The sequence below is a fragment of the Pomacea canaliculata genome, linkage group LG2 (assembly GCF_003073045.1).
Source record: "Pomacea canaliculata isolate SZHN2017 linkage group LG2, ASM307304v1, whole genome shotgun sequence".
Taxonomy (NCBI): domain Eukaryota; kingdom Metazoa; phylum Mollusca; class Gastropoda; order Architaenioglossa; family Ampullariidae; genus Pomacea; species Pomacea canaliculata.
In genome coordinates this window covers 33,014,293-33,038,801 of record NC_037591.1, presented here as the reverse complement: position 1 = coordinate 33,038,801, position 24,509 = coordinate 33,014,293, and the positions used below count along the sequence as shown (strand labels likewise).

The window sequence follows — 24,509 nt, the reverse complement described above, 5'->3', positions numbered from 1 at the left end:
TGACGGTTGACGGTTTACACAAGAGAGAAAGACAGAAGTAATAAAAGTCTGGACCGCAGCAACAAGTGGCAGAGTGAAGTGACATCAACAGCCTGACTGCAACCGGCACCTGAAGGATGTCGCAGCAAAGGATGGCGGCGATACTAAAAGCTTTTGCATCCTGTTGTTGGCGAGTGCAGGCCCTTGTTTTCCCTTTCCACTCGAGAGTGTTAACAGCGGCAACAAAGGGCAGCGGACGAGTGTTGTTGAGTGAGACACGGAACTCACATGTTCGCCCAGAAGTTGGGGTGGAGTGGGGTCTGGGGTCGGGGTTGATGTTGTGAGAGAATCTTCCTGCTTGTTGCACACTTTGTTGTTATTGTTGCTGCACGTTGCGTCTTTTATCTCCCCTTTTTCGACCTGCAACAAAGGATTTAAAGCCTCTTGATGCTGTTTATACCCGGAATGAGCCATCTGAGGTCAGTTATACTTACCGTCCACCCGACTGCATGCATGCCGCCCCTTTCTTGTCCATTTTTTTTTCTTCTGATACCAGCGTGTACAGTTCACGTGTAGGTTATAAGATCGACTTTGTAAGAAACAAAATTGTTGTTTTGTGTAAGGGGTGGGAGAGGAGTTCGAATGTGGGGTGTGTATGGACGGGTGGGTGTAATGACGTATGTGTGTGCGGCCAACTTGGGTGTCGAGTACGCTAACAGCTTGTGGGGATCAGAGCGAGGGATATGTTGCTTCTCTCTCTCTTTTATCTCACATCGCGAAAGAAGGAAGAAAAAAAAAAGCGAGACACCTAGAAGCTATCAGGCGTTGGGTCACAGGTCACGCGTCACACTTGCGCCGGCAACACACTGCCGCGGGTGGTAGCGGGTGCGGCGACAGTGGAGTTAACCCGTCATCATTAGCAACTGTGGTGGTGTGGACACCTCGCGGAGTCCTGCTCCCGGCGCAAGTTGAATCATCTTTTGTCCGCCAAATCTTCCTTTGATCGACTTCCCGCAACAGCTCGCTGGCAATCTCGTGAAAGGTCAGAGGCAACAACATGCACAGTCATGCACCTTGCATTGACACACGCTCGCCTTTTTCTCGCCAGAATTTCAATGCTTGTAACTGTGGGTAGGGAAGGGGAATACTAACCCTGGGTCTCTGCTGCCTCCCCACATTCCCCCCTCACAACAAGATGTTAAGAAAATCTTCTCGTTAGAAGCGCATGTTCCAGTTCTCAGTTGTTCCGACGAGCCACTCGAAACTCTGATGTTCTGTATGAACTGTGGAGTTTAAACATGTCTGTAGTTTCTCTGGAAACAAGACAGAAAGAGAGAAGGAATAACTGATGAGCCAAGGGGTGGGGAGAGAGAGAAAGAATTTCTGTCTTGCGTTTGGCGGAGGATGTCAGAATTATCTAAGCCCGCGGTCAGCAGCAATCACGGTGTGAAGCCTTAATGATCAGATGTTGATGTTTTGTGGGTGGAGTATCTTAAAAATAGAATGTTTAATTATTTATTTACAGTTTTGACGAAATTAGTGAACGTTTAATGCTTTTTTTTTCTATATGGAGAAAAATATTTTCGTATACCCTTTACATCAGTTCAAAGGCGTGTTGTTTTCGTCATGTATGTCCAGCTTTGTTTTTGACCTCTAACCTGCAACCCCGTCATCTCTCCCCCCCCATCCCGGTGGCGAAGGTCAGGGTCAATTAAGTAGACGGCGCTGCTTCACGGGTAGCTGCACGCCATCTGCGACCGTGGCTGCGGCACGGCGTCGTCTGCAAGCCGTTTACGTGTCAGCGGCAAGGCGGCAGACGACAACAAAAGCCAGCAACACCCTCAACAGCGACCCGCTTTGTTTGTTGCCTGCACGGAAGCTGGCGGCTGGGGGATGCGCTGCGCACGCATCCAGCTTTGCACGTGCAGCCCGCACGCGAGAAACTGCTTTACTGTCCCCCTCTCCCCTAGAGCCCCTCCTCCATCCTGTATCTCCTGATGAAGGGTTTGTTTAAAATGCATTTTTGTTCTTGACGTCACTGGTGACAGTTGGGTGGAAAGGGGGGTGGTGTTGGGACGGAGGATGAGAGGAATGATAGGGGGGTGATGGTGGTGGTGACGGTGGCGTTTATTTACTATAAGAGATTCTTCTCATGTGCGGAATTCGATGTTTCGTTTGTTTATTGGTTGGAGAGGGACTGCGACAAATAATGATTACAGTGGGGCCAAGCGTGCGAGGCCAGGCGGTTGCCGGTGTAGATGCAGGTGAGGCCAGGGTATGAGCGTCTGACTGGCGCTGGCAGGGAGGGGGCATGACAGGGAAGGAGGCATGGTGGACAAAAACGAGCCCCAGCTCGCGAAGTCATGATCTGTAGCTTTTAGAGTTTTGCAGTTGGGCCTATGGAGTGGTAACCTTTCATGGGTGGCCGCTAATCATCAGCGAAAGAACCTCTTGCATCGTTCTTAGGAACGGGGAGGGAGAGAGCTACCCGCAGTTCAGCTGACGACTTGTGCGTGACGCATCTCGATGAAAAATCGTCGACGCCAACACCCGCTCGGCTTCGTCACCCCGAGCGTTGGTCGAGGGCAGATCGCGACATTCTCCTAGCAGTGGAGAAAACCTCGGCCAAGCAAAGACAAAATGTCTGAAGCTCGGATCGTCGCATTGTCTTGGTGCCAGTGGACGACTTGATCTTGGCGTGGTCGACTTGGGCCTTGCAGTGATCGAGTGATTCTGAGCTCTGCAGAGGTCAGTGTTTTTCTTGTCCACCAGGGGACGAGAGCCCTGACGTCTGCATGGGTACTAACCTTCAAAGCGTCAAACAACTCCATACACAACATTAACAGTCCAGCTGATTGCTAGCCATCGACTGCGACACCTTTATCACGCCAAATGGCGGCGCATGTTCAAAGGCTGCTGCGTGAGTGAGTTTCATCCCCCGACTGGTTCCCCCTCTTAGCTGCTGCACTGTTGGGCCATAAGCTAGGGTCCCGCTATGGGACCGGAAACACTTAACCCATACATCACGTGAAACATTTAACGGAAACAGTTAACTCATACATCACACATGAAACATTTACCTCATACATCACTTGAAAAAAAGAAAAGCAAAAGGACCTTTTTTTTTTAAATCGATCCCACCTGGGACTGGGTACGTAGTTTCCGGGGTAAATTGAGAGAAGACATGCGCACTCCACTCCACCCCGTCCCTCCCCAACCCTCCACCCCCGACTTACCTACTGTCGGGTACGTACATGGGCCTGGGTGTCCCGAGTACGTGTGCTGACAGCATGGCACCCGGGTTGAGCGGTTTGCAAACGTTGTGCACCTGGCGAACCGCCGTCCGTAAAGTGGCCCGGGGTGTTGGAGAGGCGCCGAGGGAGCACGCTAAGAGTGCAGGTGCTTCTGGCTGCACTTCTGGCTGCACTTCTGGTCGTCAGGCAGGTTACGAAGCGCGGCATTTGAAGACGCCCAGAAAACATCTTCTCTTCTCCTCCCTATTGATGTGACGCACGTAGGGTCATATGTCATCGATGGGTAACTTCCCCTCTACCACCCTTCCATCACCCTAAAAAAAAGAAATCTCGTACAAAAGTACAGGAAAGAAAGAAAAAGAAAGACTACGCCCCATGTCACTCGTCATTATCACCTCCTTTGCTTATATTGCAGTAGTGCTGCGGCGTGTTTATACATGGTAGTGTGCTGGAGTGGATTGTAAATCTCTCGTTTTAACAGTAGAGGGTGAGAAAGAGTTGGCATTCTATGTTAGGCTTGGGAGGGACCCGGAGGGACACCCACCCGGAGGGTCACCCACCCAACCCCATTTCTTTGTAGGTTGACAGTTGACAGAAGACCGCGTAATCCAGGCTCTAGCAATACCCTGCGATTCCCACCTGTCTGTTGAATGTAGATCCGTGGGGAGGGGGAGAGTTGAGGTGAGGGCAGAAGGCGAGAAAGAAGAATTACCAGTGCTTGCCCTCGGGTGGCGTGTTAGCGCCATGACAGTGGTCCATTGTAAGGTAAGCGTGGCGTTGACGTCATCTTGGTGTCGCCGGTAAAACTGTCGGAGAGTCATGTTCACCTGCGTGTTGAGAGGTGCTTCCACAACGGGGTAGGGGTGAAGGGAATGACGGGGTCAAAGTGAGCAGCGGAGGGATTGAGACCGGGGCACTTAGATGAAAGGGTTCTGGTCGTCTGGGACCAAGTTCCTCTCCGAGCAAACGGGCCCAGCAGGCCCTCGGGCGATCCACTCGGATTCCTGGAGTTTGTGTTTGTTTTTTTGACGTGTGTCATTCCTGGAACTGCAGCCTACAGACACCGGAGATACAGCTCTTGCCTCCAGGGTCCAAATCGGAGATACAGGGGTCGTAAAGGAGGCAGTCACCGTCTCATAAATTTAGCTCCTGGTGATTCGTCTAGCTCTGCAACGAAACTGTTTCTTTCATCAAAGTTCGTTTTTAAGTTTTTTTTTCATGTTTTTCTCGGTTAATGTTCCTTTTAAAAGTTTTTTTTTTCCCATGTTTTGTTTGATTATTTTTTTAATTGTTAAGTCGACATGAAGACAGAGCTTCAGGGAATACCAGTTTTTTGTTGGTGGTAGCGGATGTATGGTGCGTGCTTCACCTTTAAAAAATAAAAATTGTTGCTTGTTGAGTCTGTACGAAAAGAAGTCCTTGTGTACGTTTGTCACCTAAAAAACCTCCGCTACCAGTATAAAAGAGTCCGTTGCACACTCATGCTATTTTCATGGCGGGAGATCAAAGGCCCCGCAGCGTACGCTACAAGCCGTCGATACGTTCGCGATAAAGCGAAGAAAGAAAAAACAAACCCAAACCCAGTTTGACACGATGAACTACGAACATTTAAAGTTTCATCAAAAGGAGGGCATTGACTCGATGAACAAGAAACATTTCGCTGCAAAGTGGGCGTGCAACCGTAAATAAACAATAAAACGTTCATCACAGCGGCACTGCCGAGAACGACAACTGTTTTTCCTTTACAAACGACGGCGACGAGCGGCAGCCATTGTGTTGGGGGAGGACGATGAGGCAAAGGAAGGAGAGAACAGAGTGATGAGGGGGAGGCGGCGCGGCAGGCGACGAGGGCAGCGGCTTCACGCGGCGAGGCGAGGGCCGCGCGGTATCGGTGGTAATTAGCGGCGCGAAAAGTGCCGCGTCGCGTGCAGCGGGTGTGTCACGTGACGTCCTGCTGCGGCGTTGTCATTATGGATCCTTGACTCTTTCCACGGGCACGCAGAGAGAGATGCCATTACGAAGAAGCATGGAATACTTTTAAATGCAGAAAAAAAGGAAAAAAAATTATGACCTGTTTTGTCAATGGTCGGACATTGTGTACACACTTGCTAACACACGCAAACAGATGGATAACCTGATTCAACGCATCCCGGACCTATTACTCCGGACTGCAGCTCTCGCCAGTAAGCGTTGCGCGAGCATCCGTTGAGAAGGATGCTGGCAAAGAAGAGGTGATTGCTGGTGTTATTGTCGGCCCAGGCACGCGTCATGATCTCTCTCAACAAACCGCCAGTGTGTGTGTGCGTGCGTGTAAGGTTCCGGTTCAAGCCAGCGATAGGGCCTGTGCGCGCGCAATAGCAACACGCACGCACACATACACGCACACACTCAAACTGTTGAGCATGAGTTTCGCCGCCTCGTTACGAACAGCTGGGGGATGTGGGGAAGAGGGGACGGGAGGGTTGGGGGTTGGAATGCAGTGCGAAAGGGAAGTCACTGCTGCTGGCGAGCGCTCACCCGGCAGCTGTCTGGTGATCGTGTGTGCGCGCGCGAGAGAGAGAGGCGCTCTTGACGGTGAGTTGACTGTATGTTGTGGTGTAGGTTTTTGTTGGCGTAACGATCCGAGCCTCCCTTTTTCTTTCTCTCTCTCTTCCATCTCTCTGCATGGGGTGGATCTGTCGGGCTCTTGGCGGAGAAGCTGTCTCACTGGTTTAGACATGGTTAGATAGCATAGCATCTATTGTTCTCGATCATCTTTTTTTTTCTCTCTCTCTCACACACACAACTCTATTCCTGCATAGCCTGGGTCCCACCTGTACCACCATCCAGCACGGCCAGTCCACGTGAGGTGAGAAGTGCAGCGCTAGGAACGCTGGGTCGAACCCAGAGCTGACGCACTCGTTGTACTATCTGTCGACCTCCGCGGTGTTGCTGTGTGCACGCACCTCTGTTCGCAACGCGCCGAGGGTTACACATCTGTAGCTTCATTTCTTCCTCTCCACTTTCTCTCCCTCTTTCTTATGTCTGGGGACAGGTTAGCTGGTCGTAGTGATGCTGACCCACCCTGTTTCTGAAAGTTGATGGTTGGGTTGGACGGGAGATATCGGACGCCTCGCTTTTTGCCGCAGTTAGCTAACAATGAAGATCAAATATCAGCAGTTGTCTCCCTAATACAACTGATACTCTTTAAAGAAAAAAAAAAGACACAACCAGCCTGTCTGGGAGTCAAGATTTTTCTCTCTGTGTGTAGCGACCGCCATCTCTCTATATTGGCTTCGATCTCTATTGTCCGTACAGGCTGGAGAATCGAATCAATTTTTTTTTTTCTACTCTATTTCAAAAATACATCCACCAACAACCTTCCTTTTTTTTCTCTCTCTCTCTCACACGTTATACGACACAATTTTCCGCTCTACCACCCCCTCTGTCTCCAGGGCGCACGCGCACTCCCCACGCCAAGTTCCAGCACATCTGCGGTGTTGACTGCAGGCGCAGCGCGGCGTCTGAGCGGGTGGAAGTTCTTTTGTACCCAGATCGTCTATCCGTCAGTCAACCGCTTGGTTGACGGGTGGGCAAGTGTGTGGCCCACTCCAACCAGACGACAACCGCGGTAAGGGGCTCACTCTCTCTCTCTGTGTTCAGAAACAAAGTTTGAAATCGAGACGAAACGCGGAACTACCGGGCGCTCCCCTCCCCTCCTCCTCCTCCTTCCATCCTCCACCTTCCACCCTCACACGGTTGTAGGAAGTAAAGTGTGCGTGTCTGTCACGAGTGGATTGTAGTTAGAATAACGTATTCTCTGTAACTGGAGACCTTGTCGGGAACCTGTTTTGAAAACGTGGGCCAGCGCGTCAAGAGGGAATGCGAGGCAGACGAGGAAAGCCGGCCTGACGTCGAGTGATAGTCTGTGTCGAGGTTGTCGCTGCGAGCGTTGGTGTGTCTCTTTGACAGCGGATTTGTGTGAGTGTGGGTGTCGTCAGAGGGTGCTGCATTCCTGACTCTCGAAAGACGAGACGGCAACAAGGTTAGTGGTGTGTGCACGTGTGCCGGAGATGCTTTGTCTGACAACGAGCGGAGGAGGTGAGTGAGCGAGGTTTGGGTGGAGGGGAGGGTTGTCAGGTCTCGAGAAAGATGAGGTTTGGGTGGAAGGGAGTTGTGGTGGTGTGTATGTGTTGTGGTGGATTAATTTGGGCGTTGTTGTTTCGCAGCTAAACACACGAGACAGGAATGTAAGACTAGCGAGTAGGGTCACACTGAATTTGTGTCCATTTTTCCCTCGTGATCTTTTTTCTTTTCTCTTCAGTCGACGGCAGTGTGTGTGTGTTCGTGCGTGCGCTCGCACCGTCTGAAGTTCAGGTAGATTAATGACTGTGATGACGCAACCTCAGGTGTTGTAAAGTTGATCCGCATGTTGGCACAGCTGGTCATGTTTGGTCAGCTCTAGCTACCCCTCCACCTCTAGTCCTGTAGGTAGTATATCTTACTGTTTATAGTTAGTGTGTTAGCCCGCTTTGTGGACTAAACAGTATCCGGGTAGGAGAGTTACCTCACCACTTGTCTGATCCTTCCCCTCCCCCCACCCAAGGCTTTGTTGCAGTGCGCTCACCATCACATCACACGTAGTTCTTGTGTACTCCTCACTGAGTCGTCGTGACCCGTGACCTTTAGCCTGCTACTCTCGCCTTGACTTACTGTGTAACACGTGTGTGATATATTGATATATTCTTTGGGGTTTTTTTTCTTAGAGAGAGACATCTTTTAACTATTGTAACTGGATAATACAATCTTAATGTGATAGACTACATACACAATTCAAGAGCTGAATTAGACCCTTGTCAGTATTGTCAACAGCAGTGGTTTGATTGTTAGCGCTCGTCAGAAGGCATTCTAGTCTATCATAACCCTCATAACCCTCCACACTTGCAGTGTCTTGTCTTCTTTGCTGTCCTGGCCTCGTGCCTCATGCTTGGTCTTTTTTGTCAAGGTGTTATGACGAGCGGTGTGTGTGTGTCAAACCCGACATGTTTTAGGGATGTTGGTGGAAGAGAGAGGGGATGTCCTCAGTCCTCTGCGTCAGCGTCCAATATGTACACAAGCTTGACATTCCATTCAGGAATTTCTGTTTTTTAGGGGGAAGAGGGATGGTGGTAGACATAGAAACACGTGGCATTGTTGAAAAAATATTGCTAATAATTGAAAAGAATGGATGAAAAAACTATCAGTCATTGATATATTGCTATTAGTAGTAGTAATGTTTGAGCTGTTATAGCGCTTTATCCAGGCTCCGCACCTTACACAAAATAGACAGTCAAAATTCCTGTGGGTCTGTAAACTGATTGGCGCTGTTGTAAAGTCTATCCCAGGGACGACTTAAAAAAATGAAGAAACTGTGATGGTCTAAGCCAGAGAGGATGAGCAGCGACGAGAGAGAGAGTATTGATATTAGGAGAGGAATAATAAAAAAAAGCTACAGGCAAGTAAACAAAGTAATGGTAACGCCAGGAGCAACGCAGGTACAAAACAACAACCCCAAGAAGAAAAAAAAATGCGGAGAGCTGGCTCCTTCAAACCTGTTCGGGAAGGGACACCACTGTTTGGTTACACATCTTACAAATATGGATTACATTATAATTATGGTTTTATGTTTGCTTGTTACTTGCCAGACTGTGAAGCACAAAGAGCTTTCTACATATCTCCCGAAGTCTTCCTTTCCCACAGAAAACAACTTCCCAAGTGTGTTAAGCGGATTACAAAGCTAACCGAAGGACCGCGTGGCGGTGGAAGTATCCTGAGTATAAATACAAACATTCACGCCTTCCCCCAAGGCGCTGGGTTATCTCCCCGCACTGACAAAAGAGATGGAGTGCTGGGCCCTGGCCTGATTGATGTTGACATTTTCCGCGCTTCTGTCGTTCACCTCTGTAATCTGACATCAGCGTTCGAACACGAGGGTGGGTTGATGGTGGAGCAGGCCGTGGTGTATTGATCACGGTGTGGCCGGTACGAATACCTGTGGTCCTTCCTCCCCGCGACTGTGACCACGCGTCTAGCCAGCATCCCTTCCCCTTTACACCTCCCCCCGATCTTTCTCTCTTCCCCCCCTACATCCTCGATGTCAGCGTGGCTTGACTGCAAGCTTCATGTCTAGCCGAGAGGGGGCAGGGCTGGTGGGTGGTGGTAGATTGATCCCGTCGCCCAAGCCTCGTAATGTATTCGCTGATGGTGAAGGTTGAGATACTGTAACCCCGGGATGAAGGAAGTTCTTCCTTCTCTCTCCACCCTTTCCGCCAACACCCCCACACCCAGCGTGGCAGGGGCAGAATTGTTGTTGGTCCGTCCTTAATAATGTAGGCTAGCTTATGCTGTGCAGGAGGAAAGCAATCTCACGGAAATTGCCCATCGATGGGTAATCGAGTGACAGGCGGGAACGGCTAGCCTTATAAAAAGCGCTGAACTGCTGATGGAGGAGGAAGGCTGTTTTTTTTTTTTTTTTTTTTTCTTTTTTTTTCCCTTTATAGCTCACTGTAGACACAATGACTTAAACACGTTGTCGAGTTTGGTGTTCACAGTTTCTTGACCTTTGGGAAACACGCACACAGAGATACATATCAGGGTTTTTGTTTTTTTAGTAAACCTCAACATTCAAACATTAACTTTTTTTTTAAATTTGGAGAAAAGCTTCAAAATGTTTGGAGGGTTGATAAGGTGTTTTTGTAGGTGTTATTTCGAGCAGGGTTTAATGGGTTTTGTCAAGGCTGTTTACACTCTTCAAATTTTTCTGTTGATACATTGAGGACTGGTGTACTTGGTAAAACACTGCTGATAGCATTGTTGAGATATTCACTGTTCACTGTGACAGTGATCTGTCATGTCAGTTGTTCAACCCTTGTTGACTCACACCATCACACATGTAATCTGTGCCATGGATGAGTGGTTATCCTAACATGACTTGAAGGATAAGTAAAGGGAGTCCTCTCTTTATTGACATTATTCCCTTGTCTACCATCTAAACAGGAAAACGAATGAAAGGGTTGCTGCTTGGATTGTGTTTTGCAGTAGCTTGATTGGTGGTGTCTACATGGCAGTGCCTAATGATGTTCCCAGAGTTACTCTTAACCTTTTAGTTTTACTGAGCAGATTACATAAACATTTGAAAAAATAGTAAAAAAATATAAGGGTGAGTTAAGTTTAATGCATTACAATACATTTTTAAGAGGGCTTTTAAGATGCATTTCTTCCTCAAGCCTTAGAGAAAGAATGTATAATTTTTGAAAAGATTATTTATATTACATAATGTTCAGATTCTTGCAAGGAAAGCTTGTCTGCAGATATCAGCTACAAAACTAATTTTGTTTTTCACGTCAAATTTTTATAGAACAAATAGCATATAAATGCCATATAGAAGATAAGACATGACATTCACATTCAAGGCAGGGAGGGTTGAGACATTGCAGAAAGACCCAACGGCATAATAATGAATGTAGCATGCATGATAAAGCCAAGATATGATTAACTTTTTTTCCTTCCCTCATTTTGTGGCATGAAGGTTCAGCATCTCCCATTCAACCTCAGCTTCCTGAAGACATTTTCTTTCTCTCCGGTCTTGCCTGCTTTGCGTGTCCTGCACGTGAGCAGCTCGCGTGGTTTTTCCAGCCTCTGTGTGTTCATTGCTTTGACCTGGGTTTGTTTAGTGCTCCCTCCCTCCTGCTTCAGAGATAGAGCTGCAGTTCTCAGTGGGGTTGTTGTTTCTGGTTGCAAGTGCCTAGTGTGGTGGTATGAAGGCGTCACAAAGTAACATGTAAATAATTGATTGCATAGCCTCTGTATGTGTGTGTGTTATGAAACACAGGGTTTTTTTTAAATACCATGCAGCTATGAGAATTCTTTGTAAAATAAAATTAACGGTTTACCGCATTCCACACCAGAATTTTCTTTACAGTGGAGTTGTGACGATTTATACTTAAAGCTTGCTGAATTCTTCCCCATGAATTCTTTCTTCTGTATGTAGTGTTGCTAGCCTCACCCTCATAACCAATTCAGCAGCAACAGCATCCAGAAAAAAACAGCTAAACTGCTAATGTAAATTATGCAAATACACGGGAGAGGCGTGGTAAGAGAGAAAAAGGAAGAAAAGGAGAGAAGAAAAAGAGAAAGATAAAGGATTAAGAGGATAGAACAGGAGATAGAGTGAAGGCGGGAGAGTGTGTGTGTGAGGGGGAGGGGAGATGGGGAGGGTCCAGTAGGAGCTCTGAAATCAGAAGTGATCATCAGGCTAAAAGCCTTTGGGAAGTGCTTGCGAATGGGGGACTGTTTATCGATTTGGTCCTGGAGGTTTGCAGGCTATTCTGGCCGCGCTTTGCATGCTGGGGGTTAGCGGGCAGGCAGCGATGGGGGGGAGGGAGTAGGTGGTGGTGGGGGGCTAATACAGTTGATGTGATCCCTTTACACTCGAGTCAACCGCGTCAGTTGATGGCTGAGTAGCGGGTTCTGATTGATTTTAATCACTTTTTTTTTTACTTGTGGCCACGACAGGGACATCTGCTGATCTTTCGGATGATTGTTCACTTGTTGATTTATCATCGACAGACCCTTCCCACAAAGTAATCTGCAGACTTAACTATCAAATTATGTTTGCATGAATAACACGTATTTTCTCTATATATATATAATGTCTTCTTATACCTCAAACTTTTGAGCCTCTTTTTTTCCCTTTCCTACAAATTATTTCCTTGATAGACTTTTCACGAGGTTTTTCTTTGTACAGATGTCATGGGATATTGAACACTTCACCTTCTCTCTTTGTAGAATACTGTGTCTGTCTGTTAGTCTATCTCTCTATGGTTGAATCACGCAGAAGAAATCCATAAACATAAATTAGCCTAGGGGGTCTGAAAACATAAGTACACAGGAAAACATAAGTACACAGGAAAAAGTTTAGATAAGAGGGCTTATCAGGTGAGACATTTTGCAATAAGCCAGACATAAAAGCTGATAATTCTTCATTACTTGTTATCAGATAGCAGGGACATAGTGTCACATGCTGAAATACGTGGCACTAGCAATTAAAACAGTTTATTGACATCAGAATAATAAGATTGATGGATTGATGTTTTCTTTGTTACTGGTTTTTAAATAAACCAATAATTTCTACTGGGGGTCTAAAAACCTGTAGTTTATAGATAAGAAACTCTCTTTCTCTCGTTGACTATTGATGTCTGATATCAGTATCTTATGTGTAGGTTGTTTCTTTCGATAAAGCATTGGTTGTAAGGAAATGTTGCAAAAGTAATGAACGGAGTTCACAGATTGAACAGTTACCCTCAGGATACCCATATTTTATATTGGAAACTTTACATATGCTGTTTCATGATCATGTTTTGGTGTTTTTTGGTTAATGTTTTTTGGGTTCAAACAAGTGCACAAAAGCACTGGGGAACTAGTGCACGCCTCATTGTATCCCTGATTCTGTACCGGCTGTTTAGACACAGATATTATGTATGCATGTCAACATGTCTGATAGCCATCATGCTAATTATATGCTGTCTGGGTTGTTGAATGATTTTTTTTTTTAAAAGCTTAAATATGGTAAATTGTGTATCATATAGCTATCATCTCTGAGCTTGGCCTAGTACCCTAGATCAATAAAAAGTGTTTTAATGAGTGAGATATATATATAGCTCAGCATTTTTTTTAACCACCACGTAAGCATGTACGATGTAAAATAAAGTTGCCACAGTTTACCGCTTTAGTTCATCATCCGATGAGGCAATACAAGAAGACGATAAGCTCAAAGCGATGCACGCGCTCCTCCGCTGGCTGTTATGTCGGGATCAGATAACAGAAAATAGCCCAATTGATAACACATCTTCGGCCAGAACCCCTTTCTCTCCTAGGTGGTTCGTATGAAATATAAAATGGTTATAATACACTACTTCCCTCCTCCCAAGACTGAATACGGCTTTCCGGCCGCCAACACCGCCAGCTTTGAGTGCGCGTGCGAAGAAAGGGCGGGATTTTTGGCAGGAAACTGTTGAAGAGCGAAAAGGGTTTGAAACTTTTCGACACAATCAGCAGCGACCTCACCTAATGGCTTTAATGGAAGTTTGGAAAGGTCACGAGGTCTTCTACTACATCTCTCTAAAGGCTGTTTTCATGCCCTGGCAACTGTAGCTGCAGCTTAATGTCAGTTTACTCGGAACCAGATGTCTTAGAGTTATGACTCAACGGTTGAAGCAAACAAACGTTCTGGAGGGTTCATTTACAGACACGTTTGTGTGGGGGGATGAGAGAGAGAGAAGAGAGAGCTGCGGTTGTTGGATTTGACTATGTGCTCACCTCAAGTCCAGTATTCGTGGATGAGGTGAAACGAATGGTGTAACATTGGAGTGTGATATTCTCAATCAAAGCAGACATAGCGATTGGAGTGAGATGTTATTGTTCTGTCAAAGCAATCGATGGTGATGGACATTATTAGGTGTTATTATTGTGGCGGGGGTGTATTGGGTCACGTGGCAGCCAGCGGCGGTGATGACCAGGCGCTGAGTCGCCTGAAGACCAGGGGTCGGGGTCCGCGTGTTATTTTTACACTGTGATGACACATTCCTGTCACGATTATTATAACCTCGTTTGTAGCCTCACCAACTATTTGAGGATGTCAGGCGGAAGCTCAATTTGCACATTATTATTTTATCCGGAAGCTCATTAGCACAGTTACGCGGTTAAGAGTTTGAAATGTTTGCAGTGAGATGTAAGCGCGCGATTTTACTCATCTGAGGGAAGATTCGCATCTTCTATTATCCGTCCTTACAAGTCGTTACCTTAAAGATTTTTCTAAGTCATTTAAGTCTCGCCCTGCCCCTTACAAGTCCTAAGTCCTTATTGCTTTTAAATATATTTGTACAAACCTTTATAAATCCACTTTTGTTTGTCTTGGGCTCGTCTTTAGAGCTGACTTGTCTGAAAAATGTAGACAACTCTTCACCAGCCCCGTCCCCTCCAATTCCCTCCAGATCACGTGCACTTTAGTCAGTTGATTGCCAGGTCCGTTGGTGTTATTTTCCGTTCCCATTTCGATCGGTTGCAGACGCAAAATAAAAATTGTAGACAGTTGATTACAGCTAAACTTTAGCGTCAGAAAGATAAAAAGAAGTAAAGCAAAGGTCAGAAGAAACAAAAATCAGGAGAGTTAAAGGGAGAAGAAAGGGAGGCTATGACTATGTGAAAGGGAGACTATGTGGGAAGATTGTTATACATCACTAGTAGTAGTAAGCTTCGCAACTTTTGACTCTGTTTGCGTGATGCATTACCACGTGACCGCCAACTGTCGTTATGGTACAGATGAGGCTTGTCATGAAGCTTGGAGTAAACAAGAAATGTATACAGGACAAAACCTGCAAACATCGTGTTTTTCTATACCTAGGCTGTGTAGTGTATGTCGTATCATGTGTTTTATACTTTTTTTTTTTCTTTTTCTGGGGAGGGGAGAGGTTGCGTGAGACAGCTCCCTCTAACAGCTGTTGACTGCGTGGTAAGTTGAGCTTGTGGTGGGTCACGTACATGATGACCTGTGTGACAAGTCAGGCTGCTGCGTCGGTCACGCGTGACAAATAGGGTGCAGGTCAAGGGCAGACACGCAGTCTTGTCACACCCGTATTGGTCATTGTTAGTCTTAGGAGGATATTAGTTTGTAACCCAAAGCCAGCCAAGTTCCAATGGAGATGACCGGACAAAACACGTGTAGTGCTGCGCGTAGATGACAGGAATGCAAACGAATTGAAGAGCGTGCTGTGAATAGTTCAGATGATGCTAAAACATTGTAAAGAACAAAGCAGGGTATGATGATTACCGACGAATGAAGCAAGAGGAGACCAAATCAGCTCGGTCAACTGTCTGAGAATTCCGGACTCTTAAGACCCGCAAACGATACTTCATCCCTCCACCCGCTGGACTAACACCATCATTAAAAATAAAATCAGCTTAGAAATACGGTCACAAAGAAAGAAGTCATGGACCCTCGTATAATGTAGGTTCCCGACTGTAGCAGTATACATGACGGATTGACCAAACTCAACACAAGGTCCAGGAGAAGTCAACGAGCATCATCTCTCATCGGAAAGAAAAAAAAAATCATTGATTGAAAGAGGGCTTGCCACATAAAGCACGCGAGATTACAGACAGGAAAGGGGCAGATAATTGTCCTGTCTCGTCTTGGCCTGTGCCTGTCACATTACTTTTCACGCTCCCGTCTTGTGCCCCCTGCCCATCTCCTCCCCCCATCTCCCCCAACCCCCTGGGTCGTCTTGTTGCATCGGGCAGATTCATTTGTTAGCAGTGGTCCGTGCCATAGTTGACTGCAGTCAGCAGGGGGAATACACGCGCGAGACAGAATGGCCACCCCGGGCGCGCATGCGCGTTTAGGTATTGCCCTCCTCCCCCCGCTGCCCCCGGCGTTCTGTTTTGCACACGACACTCGTTAGTATGGCGGACGACGCAGCGTCCGTGATAACGGCGTTAGTCTCGGTGTCTTGTTGGCGGGTCACCTAGCAACACTGTGATTAAAGGTTCTTTAAAGGTCGATTATAGTGTTGAGTGTTCCTATGAGTGAAGATGCCGGAGACTCACTCGCGCTTGCAGCCAGTAAAGAGAGGGGGTGGTGTGGGGAGGTAGGGGAAATCAGTAATTCTGAACAAGGGCCAGGGCTTTTTGACTGCGAATTATTTCAGCTGTAATATTATTGTCAATTTTGTTTTATCAATTTATCCACGCATATTGACAGCGAAGTAGTGAACCTCTTGTACTCTTGATTCCCCCCCCCAACTCTTATGTTGACACAATTGGCAACGACGACATGAAATTTTTTGAAGGGGAAAGATAAACATTTCTCCACTCTACTCTGTCTTTTTATCTCTCACCACACACACTGTCTCACTCTCTCATCCTTCCTGTCTTAAATTAAGACTTGTGTGAAAAAATTTTTGCGCTATGCAGCAGACGTATGTCGAAATTTTTTCTGCATACTACTCCTTCCTTTGAAGCCACCGACAGCCTCTTGGAACGGAGAAAATAAACATGCTGCAAAGCAATGTACACCAACCACACATGACCTACAACCTTCCCGGAAATGTCGGGAATATTCTCGCCAAATTTAGCGAGGATCGAATAAACGATGTAGATTTGTAAACAAACGGGGGTGAAAGGGAACCGATATAAAAAAAAAAAAAAAAAGAATCCCCTGCTATTCTCCACTTTATTTATAAGATGTCATATACACATAGGGTCGTGACAGTTCAACAAAAGATTGCCTGCGTTATCAGTTGATAAACAGTAAATTATTTATTACATATTAGCGAGCAATCAGATTAAAGCCATCGTCGTCCCCGCCGCCGCTGAGCAGTTGACGAAGCTTGTCGATGTGTCTTTGATTCACTTTTCTTTCTTTCTTTTGGGACAGTCTACGAAACCAGGAGCTATTGCGCTGCCAACAGAATAAAGAAAATAAACAAAGCAGTGTGTTGGTGGATGGGGAAGGTGACTCTCACATTATTACAGACAATAGGGTTTGCTGATTCGACAAATACCAGATAATGTGCAGTGTAAACAAGTGACGAGTGCTGGAGGTGTGTATTGGGGAAGGAAACTTGTAAGTCAACAACTCAGCAGGAGGAACAGAATAAATAAAATAAAAAAAAAGTGGGGAGGATGGTAGGCTGGGGGCGGGTAAGGGTGGGATGTGGTGGTGGGATCCGGTCGGTCGGCGGTTTGAAGGCAAAGGTGTTCGGGTACAAGCTCAGTGCTGAGGGGGGTGAAATGGGGGGAGAGATCTAGAGAGGTATGCTGCACTTGGCGAACTGCGCACACCCGGGAAACATGAGCTTGACAGGGCTGTCATCAATCCTGAACATGAATTCCTGCAAGACACCCTGTGCGCCAAGGGTCCCGACAAGCTCGCTTATCCGAACAGGCTTCGGGCGTCTCTCTTGATGAACAGGTGCTTGCAGAAACTTATTGACCCAGCTGATAGGGCTGCCCAGCGTTTCTTAAATGTATACTTTAATAGTATCGGCTAACCCATTTATATTCATTCCTTCTCCAAGCTGTCTTACCAGGTCATAATGTGAAATACTGGTCCTGCACTCCGTAACCCGCCCCCCCCCACCTTTTTTTTAACACATACAGTTTATATACAGAGAAGCGATCTTGCTGATAAACGAACATCAGAGTAATGTCTTGATAATAAATGACTTTTGGATGCTACAGGTTAGCGTGTCAGGTAGCTCTGGCAGAGCAAGATAGTGTTATGAAATATGTTATTTTCTTTCTTCCCAAGTCCCTCTTGGTTGTGAAGGGTATTGCCCGTAAGTGCTTCAGAACCTTCAAGGTAGCACCACAACAGATTACAAACATTGTAGGATACCTTTTTTCTCTCAGATGTTGCTGGGCTAATAGGCAGTTACGGCAGTTTTGTTAGGGTGTATCTGGTGTGACTTTGCAGTCAATGGTTCCTATTGACAGCAGGGTGTGGACCACAGTCGTGGGTAGGTTAATGACACAATAGTCGCTGCAGTCAATTTTTGGCAGAACAAAGACCGCGGACCTCTAGAGCATCTCCCGATCTCCGAGGTTTTTTTTCTCCTGGGGCGATTTTTGCATAGTTTCCGATCCTGATTTAACCTCCGCGGTGGTCTTTATATCCCATGGTGTCTAGAAATCCATATTATCTACCTCGCCGCCTCCTTGTCGCACCCCGCGCAGCTTTGCATGATCAAAGCACGGGTGCGTGTGTGTATACACGAGAACACAGACAGGTATGCTTGGCACGTACAGACCAGTGAAGACGCCTTTACACACACACACCTCTCCTCCCGCTCACAGACTCGCTTTTATTTCCTATTAAATGCATTTTGATCGCATGATTGCGTCATACAGAGGACCACAAAATGCTCACCGAACTATACAGGGAGGGGGTGTGTGGGGTGGGTCGGTGGAAAGGGGAGGGGACGATCGTTGCGCCAGATGTTTCAGACTTGGTTGGGCGACACGTTGTGAAAAGCTGGCGCCTGTCCCATAACAGTTAATGTTTTCTCCTGCCACACGCACACATATCACCCCGTCCCACAAAATTAATCATTTATGTGCAAGGAACACGTGTCCCTTATCAGAATTGACTATCTGTTTATCTGTTTGGACTGGTAGGGGGGTGGCTTGTGAATAAATCGATGTCACATGGGTAAGAGCGAGATTGGCTGTAGTCATTACTAGGGGGTGATGGGAGGTCAAAGGGCAGGTTTGGGTGACCTCTTCACAGGAAGGGGTAGGTGTGGGAGGGGGCTTTGTTGTCATGTGAAAGAGAAAAGCCAAGTATTGAAAATGTTGTGGCGCATGAAACACTTGCCAAAGATTTTATTTTGTTTTATTAAAATAATTTTTTTCCCGAATGATTTTATATAAAGCTTCGCCATATTTGGTTTCAGGTTGTAGAAAACGTGAATAACCTTTTAGATTTGTTGTCCTCATAAAACATTGAGTATTCATGTTGTTTTGTGAGTACTTGGAGCAGGGCAAATTTGATGCAAACATACAAATTACAAAATAAAATGTCATGGTGCTCTTTTACTCAGTATTGCATGCCTTCACCCATATATGCTCACTTGTTTACCCAACCCCCTCCCCCCACACGCGCGTACATGCATTCATAGAAGTAACAAGGCTGTCATATGGTTTTCAGGTTTTGTGTAGATTTCAAGTTTCTTTTACTATTTCTGTACACTGTACAGTGTAGGGCCATTAACCGAGGTCCAGTAATCCGCGAATTTGCTGAAGCCACACGAAATGCTTGGATCCCAATTTTTTGACACTATGGATCATGGGGACCTGGACATGGCTTCTCATACGCTCCAGACAGGTGTTGACAGCTGTCATTTTGGCATTTCGAATGTCTGTGATTGACATGCTATGCACTCTCACGGAGTAAATATTTTAATGGTGGGTTGTAACTTTAAAGAGGTTTTTATAGAATATTAGTCTTTTGTTTATCAATAAACAATAAAATAATTACAATGAAATTCAGATAGTAATCTGTTTTATCTATGCTGTGTCAGTGTTATGAAGGCCGATTCACAGCTTACAATGCTACAAAGTTAAGAGAAAGGATTGTGATAAAAACACTTATTTTTGCATTATTTATTGTAATTTATACTTTATCAAAACCAAGCCACGGTTAAGTAGTTTGGACCCCAATCACTGCGGCTTAATGGCCCTACATGGTATTATTTACAAGTATCAAAATAATATCAAAAATATAATAAACAGTGCATCCCTACCAGTGATGATGAATACAATGTTTGACAAACCCTTTTTATATGTTGTTAGAAATTTGGCTGCCTGAGAATCATTGAGCAATTTATGCACTCTTATACTGAAGTACCAGTTGTAAGCTGGTAAAATGCCTCTGGAAAATATGCTTTCTATATAAAGTTCATTGTTTCTGCAGCTGTAATAGGCGAACAACGTTATACTTTCGTGTATTGACTTAAAAGTAGTGGGGTTTTTTTTATGGGTTTTTTGTGGTGTTTTTTTTGTTTTTTTTTTAAGATGCTTGCGAGTTTGCGACCGAAAAAGAGAAAGAGAAGGAAATCCTCGCATCGTCTGCTAGTCTAAACAAGGGACATAATTCGTCGATTAGATGTTCATAGTTTGCTGTTACTTCTCTTGAGGGAAGGCATTTTATATTGAATAAGTAGAGTTTATCGCTGTTTGTATCAGAGGTGGTTATATACAAGTTTTATTTTGGGGAGCTACAGATTTTTTTAAAAATTGAACTTACCCCTAATAGTTTATTTGCGTATTTTTGTAGCTTTACTTCTTTACTAGTAAGGAAGCCATCTTGGTCAGCCTAGTGCTTTCCTCTTGTGATAGCGTCGGCGTTCTTTGTATCTGGTGTGAAGAACCGCGATTGGCATCTTTCTTGCACTCTACTCGGAACACATGAGATATTTGATATGAGTTTTTGTGACATTTGATTACAACGAGCCTCTGTGTGATTTTCTAGCGGGTATCATGTCTCCATTTTGTGTTTCAACGCCCTTTCACACTCGTCAAATGAGGTGTCGGGAATGACCTCAGAACTGTTTGGAATTTGTACACAGCAGAAGAAGAGCAGAAAGCGCACCAACACAAGGGAAAATTGCAGTAGGTTTTTGGGGAACAGAGGGATGGAGAGAGACTGGATGTTGAGTTGTCTTCCGTGACCCCGTAATGTTGCAAAGTGTGATGGATGAAATGAAAGAGGAGTCGTATATTATGAATGATAGTCAATATTAGAATGTTTACGTGAACAGGATGAATAAATGTGCATTCATGCTTCAACAGCCAGTGGCCCAATGCATGGTGTAAGGTCATAACTAAGTTTGTTACATGTAGCTGTATTATATTAATGTGAATCGACGAGAAATCTGTACCAACTGCAAAAAATGCCCAAACAATGCAGTTTGAATACAAGTACACCAACAAACGTAACAGTCTTTCAGAAACAATCATATTAGTTTAACTGGTTTGGCATTAGAAGGTGTAATATCATTTTCTTTTATCTGTTTGATCAAAATTTAGTATTGCATTCATTACTTAATAGATTTATGCAGAATAGATTTGTATGGCATTTACATTAAAAAATATCTTGTACTCTATTTTTTTAAAATTTTTGCAGCAGTATCAGTTAAAACATTGTGGTATAAATAGAGTTTATGCTGGTTAGTGTGGTATACCAGATGTTGCACTGCAATATTATATTAGAATAACAAGTGGAAGTAATTGTAGATGCAGTGCATATATTTTATTTGATCTTGTGTGTGTTTTACAGGCTCTGGTGAATCAGTTATTAAAGATCCTGCCATCAAGTCCCGTGAACTGTTTACCTCAGATGCCTCTGACACTGTTCCTATTACAGCTTTGAGGTAAATAAAGTGACATTTTTTCACATTACTTGTTCTGATGCTCAGCTTCCTTTTTTTGGCAACGTTCGAGATAATTCAAAATATTACTTTTATTAATGATTTGATGTTAAATATTACAGTAACTAAATTTTGTGCATCGGTGGTGTAGTATTAGTTACAGAATTTGTTCAGTATGAAGACTTAACTGAAAAATGCATGTGGTCATATGTATTGCTTAGTACAATCTTCCCCTTCCCACCTGTCACAGTAGCATATTTGTCAGTGACATTTCGTAATGGCCTCAGCGAATGCCTTGGCATACCTCTTGTACCTTCTACGTTACTTATTTGCTCACTTTTTATTGATAGAATTAGGACTAGGCTGTCATGACTTTTCCTTTTAACTGAATTTACCTAGTTAATGTATTTCTTGATATGACCTTTGCTGCTGGCACGGTGATAAACATTCATGAACTAACAATGGCAAGTCAATATGAAATAGCTGGTAAAAATCGCAAGATGATGTACATGTTATTTCAGCATTAAAAAGGTAGTTCCCTGACCTTAACAAGTGAGGTGTTAGAGCCCTCACATTATCTCAATGCCATTTTTTTTGGGGGGGTAGTGTCTTTCTCTACCCTGCATCCTTATCTTTCCCAGCCATTTACTGTAAATTACAGCTAGATGAAGTATGATGTTTCAAATAGGGTATCAAACTGGCTAGGATGCATTCCTTTTGATGTGGATGGTATTGCCCTAACCACTAGGCTGTCTGTCTCCCGAAACAACCATAGATCGGATTTGAGCATATTTGTAATATTTAGCTTTTGATGGGTGTGTTTGGAATGCCCTTCTTTAACTGAGACATGCATCATTTTCAGCATTTAAACAGCAGCTGGGAGACATCTGTTTGTTGTACCTTTGATAGTATGTTATTTAGATAATGCAGAATCTTGTTATGTACGGGAAACTATGTACATGGTATTAGTTTTTATACGATATAAATTTGGTGCTGATGGGAAGAAAGGCTTTTATTTTACATGCATCGTCTTAAGTGTAATCTCAGTAAAATTGATTTGTATGCATTGTAAACTAACCAGACATTGGTGGGAAAGAATGATTTAATCATATATAAAAAATCAGATGCACAACAATGTTAGCATCTTTTATATCATAAGCTCATATTTTCTTATACTTTGGTTGGAGTTTTTGGGAGTTAAACTCATAGGTTGTTATTTCAACTTACATTTTAAACCTTGAAGTGATATCATTGCATGTGTGTAGACTTTTTAACAGTAATAATAAATAAAAGGTAAATGTTCATATCGTGTATTGTTAATTTTATTTAGCTGTTATTACCAAGTACTATATGTTATTGTAGCTGTGGAAAAGAAAGAAATGATTGATGATTGCATTTTGTTATTTGTCAAATATTTTCAGAGGTAAGTGCCAAGTTGTGCACTACCAGGATATTAGGTCTGCCAGGGCCTTCAAGCCTGCACCGGACGTCTTCTTTTACGTCCTAGGCTACAACCCGCAGACCAAAAGGCTGGCGACAACTCAGGGAGAGATTCGGGTGGGCTCGAGCCACCAGGTTAGTTATAACCATTAATTTTGGTTTAGCCCAGAATTGTTGTAGTGGTGTTTATCACTTTTGGGTTATACATCACTAAAAACTCAAGAAAAAGCACTGTTTCAGGGGGTTTATGTGACAGCCTGAAGACTGTTGTTGGATATGTTAGAGGTGATGGGAGGGGGAAAGAAGAATATTTCTAATCTTAAAAATTAGGTGCAGTTAAAATTTTTGGACTCTTCATTAATGATCTGTATGGGTCTTATTCTTGGTGAAAGAGCATTTGTAGAATTTATAGAGAAGCTATGAAGTCTAGAAGAGTAAATCCTGTAATTTTTTTGCGAACTTTAGTTTTCAGAATTTATAAGCTAGGTTTTTTTACCCCTTTTTTAAAACCTGCAGTTTCAAGATGTACGACACTTGAATGTCTATTAAACAGTTTATTATTTCATTGGCTATTTCGGTCTTCTCTATAATGTGTAATTTCAGGAACCAACTTTGAGAGCTTTTTCTTTTTTCTTTTTTTATCAGGCTCGGCTTCCAGAATGCAAACCAAATGTACAGCCGGCAGAAATGCCAGAGAGGTGCGACAACCACGAAGAGATCAGGTGGCGCCCTTTACATGTGATGGATGGCGATCTGATAATGTACCTGCGTGCAGCTCGGTAAGATTTTTTACATCAGTGCACAGATAAGTATTAGTTGACTGCTGTTAAGCTTCAGGTTCTTGTCAAGATGCCCAGTCCCATGGAGGAATTCAGTTTTATAGTATGAAGGTAAAAGTAGTCCTGTAACCTTTCAGTCACTGAGGAGCAAGGTTTTAGAGACCACTATTATCTTGAGGCAAGCTTTTAAAGTTTTTAAAGATCTAGTGGGGTGCATTTCTTTTCTTATGACTGAGTATATTAGTACAAGATAATATTTTCCCATAGCTTGCCTGATACCTCTTTTTAGAGATACACTCCTAAAAGCATCATGATGCACAAGACTGGAAGTGGGTTATGTACCCATATTTTAGGGAGAAGTATTTTGCACTGAGCTTTACCCAGTTTGTATATAACCATTATTACCAGCCTTTGGTTGAAAGGTATGTCCACACCTTTTTTAAAATTGTCACGTTCATTCTCTAGATATCCTAATCATGACACCCGATATTTTTATTTCACAGGAAATTAAAATATTGAGAATGACATAACACAGTTTGGTAATAATAACGTACAGTCTAATAAAATAAAATCAAAGAGAAAGCAGGCCAGCCACCAGAGATGAAAACTTCCCTTAACATCAATGTCCCAAAAGGATAAGAAATTTTAAGAAACTTTATAGTGCAAGAATACATGATCTAAATATTTGATATGCACATATAAACTTATTACAGCTGTCATTAACGCAGCAAAAGAAAGAAGAATGAAATGAAGGGAGGGAAGATAGTAAGAAAGGAAAGACAGCAATAGGCAGGAGGAGGATTGAATGGGAAAAGAAACAAGGAAAACAGTAAAAAAAAAAAAAAAAAAAGGTAAAGAAAGAAGTGAAAGGGAATAAAGACTTGGAGGAAGGAGGAACGGGAAAGACCTTACGAAAAAAGAAAACTGATTCAACAGGCTTCTTGACTTGCCCACTAAGATCCATATAAGTGGGCTTATGCATTGTGCTGTTCATGCCTGTAATTTTTGTAAGACTCTTTATTACATCCCTTTTTTATTGTTGAGGGGGTGGGTAACGACAGAAATTGTGATTTTTGAAAAGTTTTAACCCAGAGATATCAAACACATCCATG

General features: G+C 44.1%; 1 protein-coding gene across 1 annotated transcript in view; it reads left to right on the top strand.

The window, feature by feature from the left end:
- LOC112555840 (arginine-glutamic acid dipeptide repeats protein-like) overlaps positions 1 to 24,509 on the top strand; it is a 153,785-nt gene that overhangs the window by 70,745 nt on the left and 58,531 nt on the right. Inside the window, 3 exon segments of the mRNA XM_025224376.1 lie at positions 21,088 to 21,181; positions 22,600 to 22,753; positions 23,264 to 23,397. Coding sequence (XP_025080161.1) covers positions 21,088 to 21,181; positions 22,600 to 22,753; positions 23,264 to 23,397 — 382 coding nt within the window.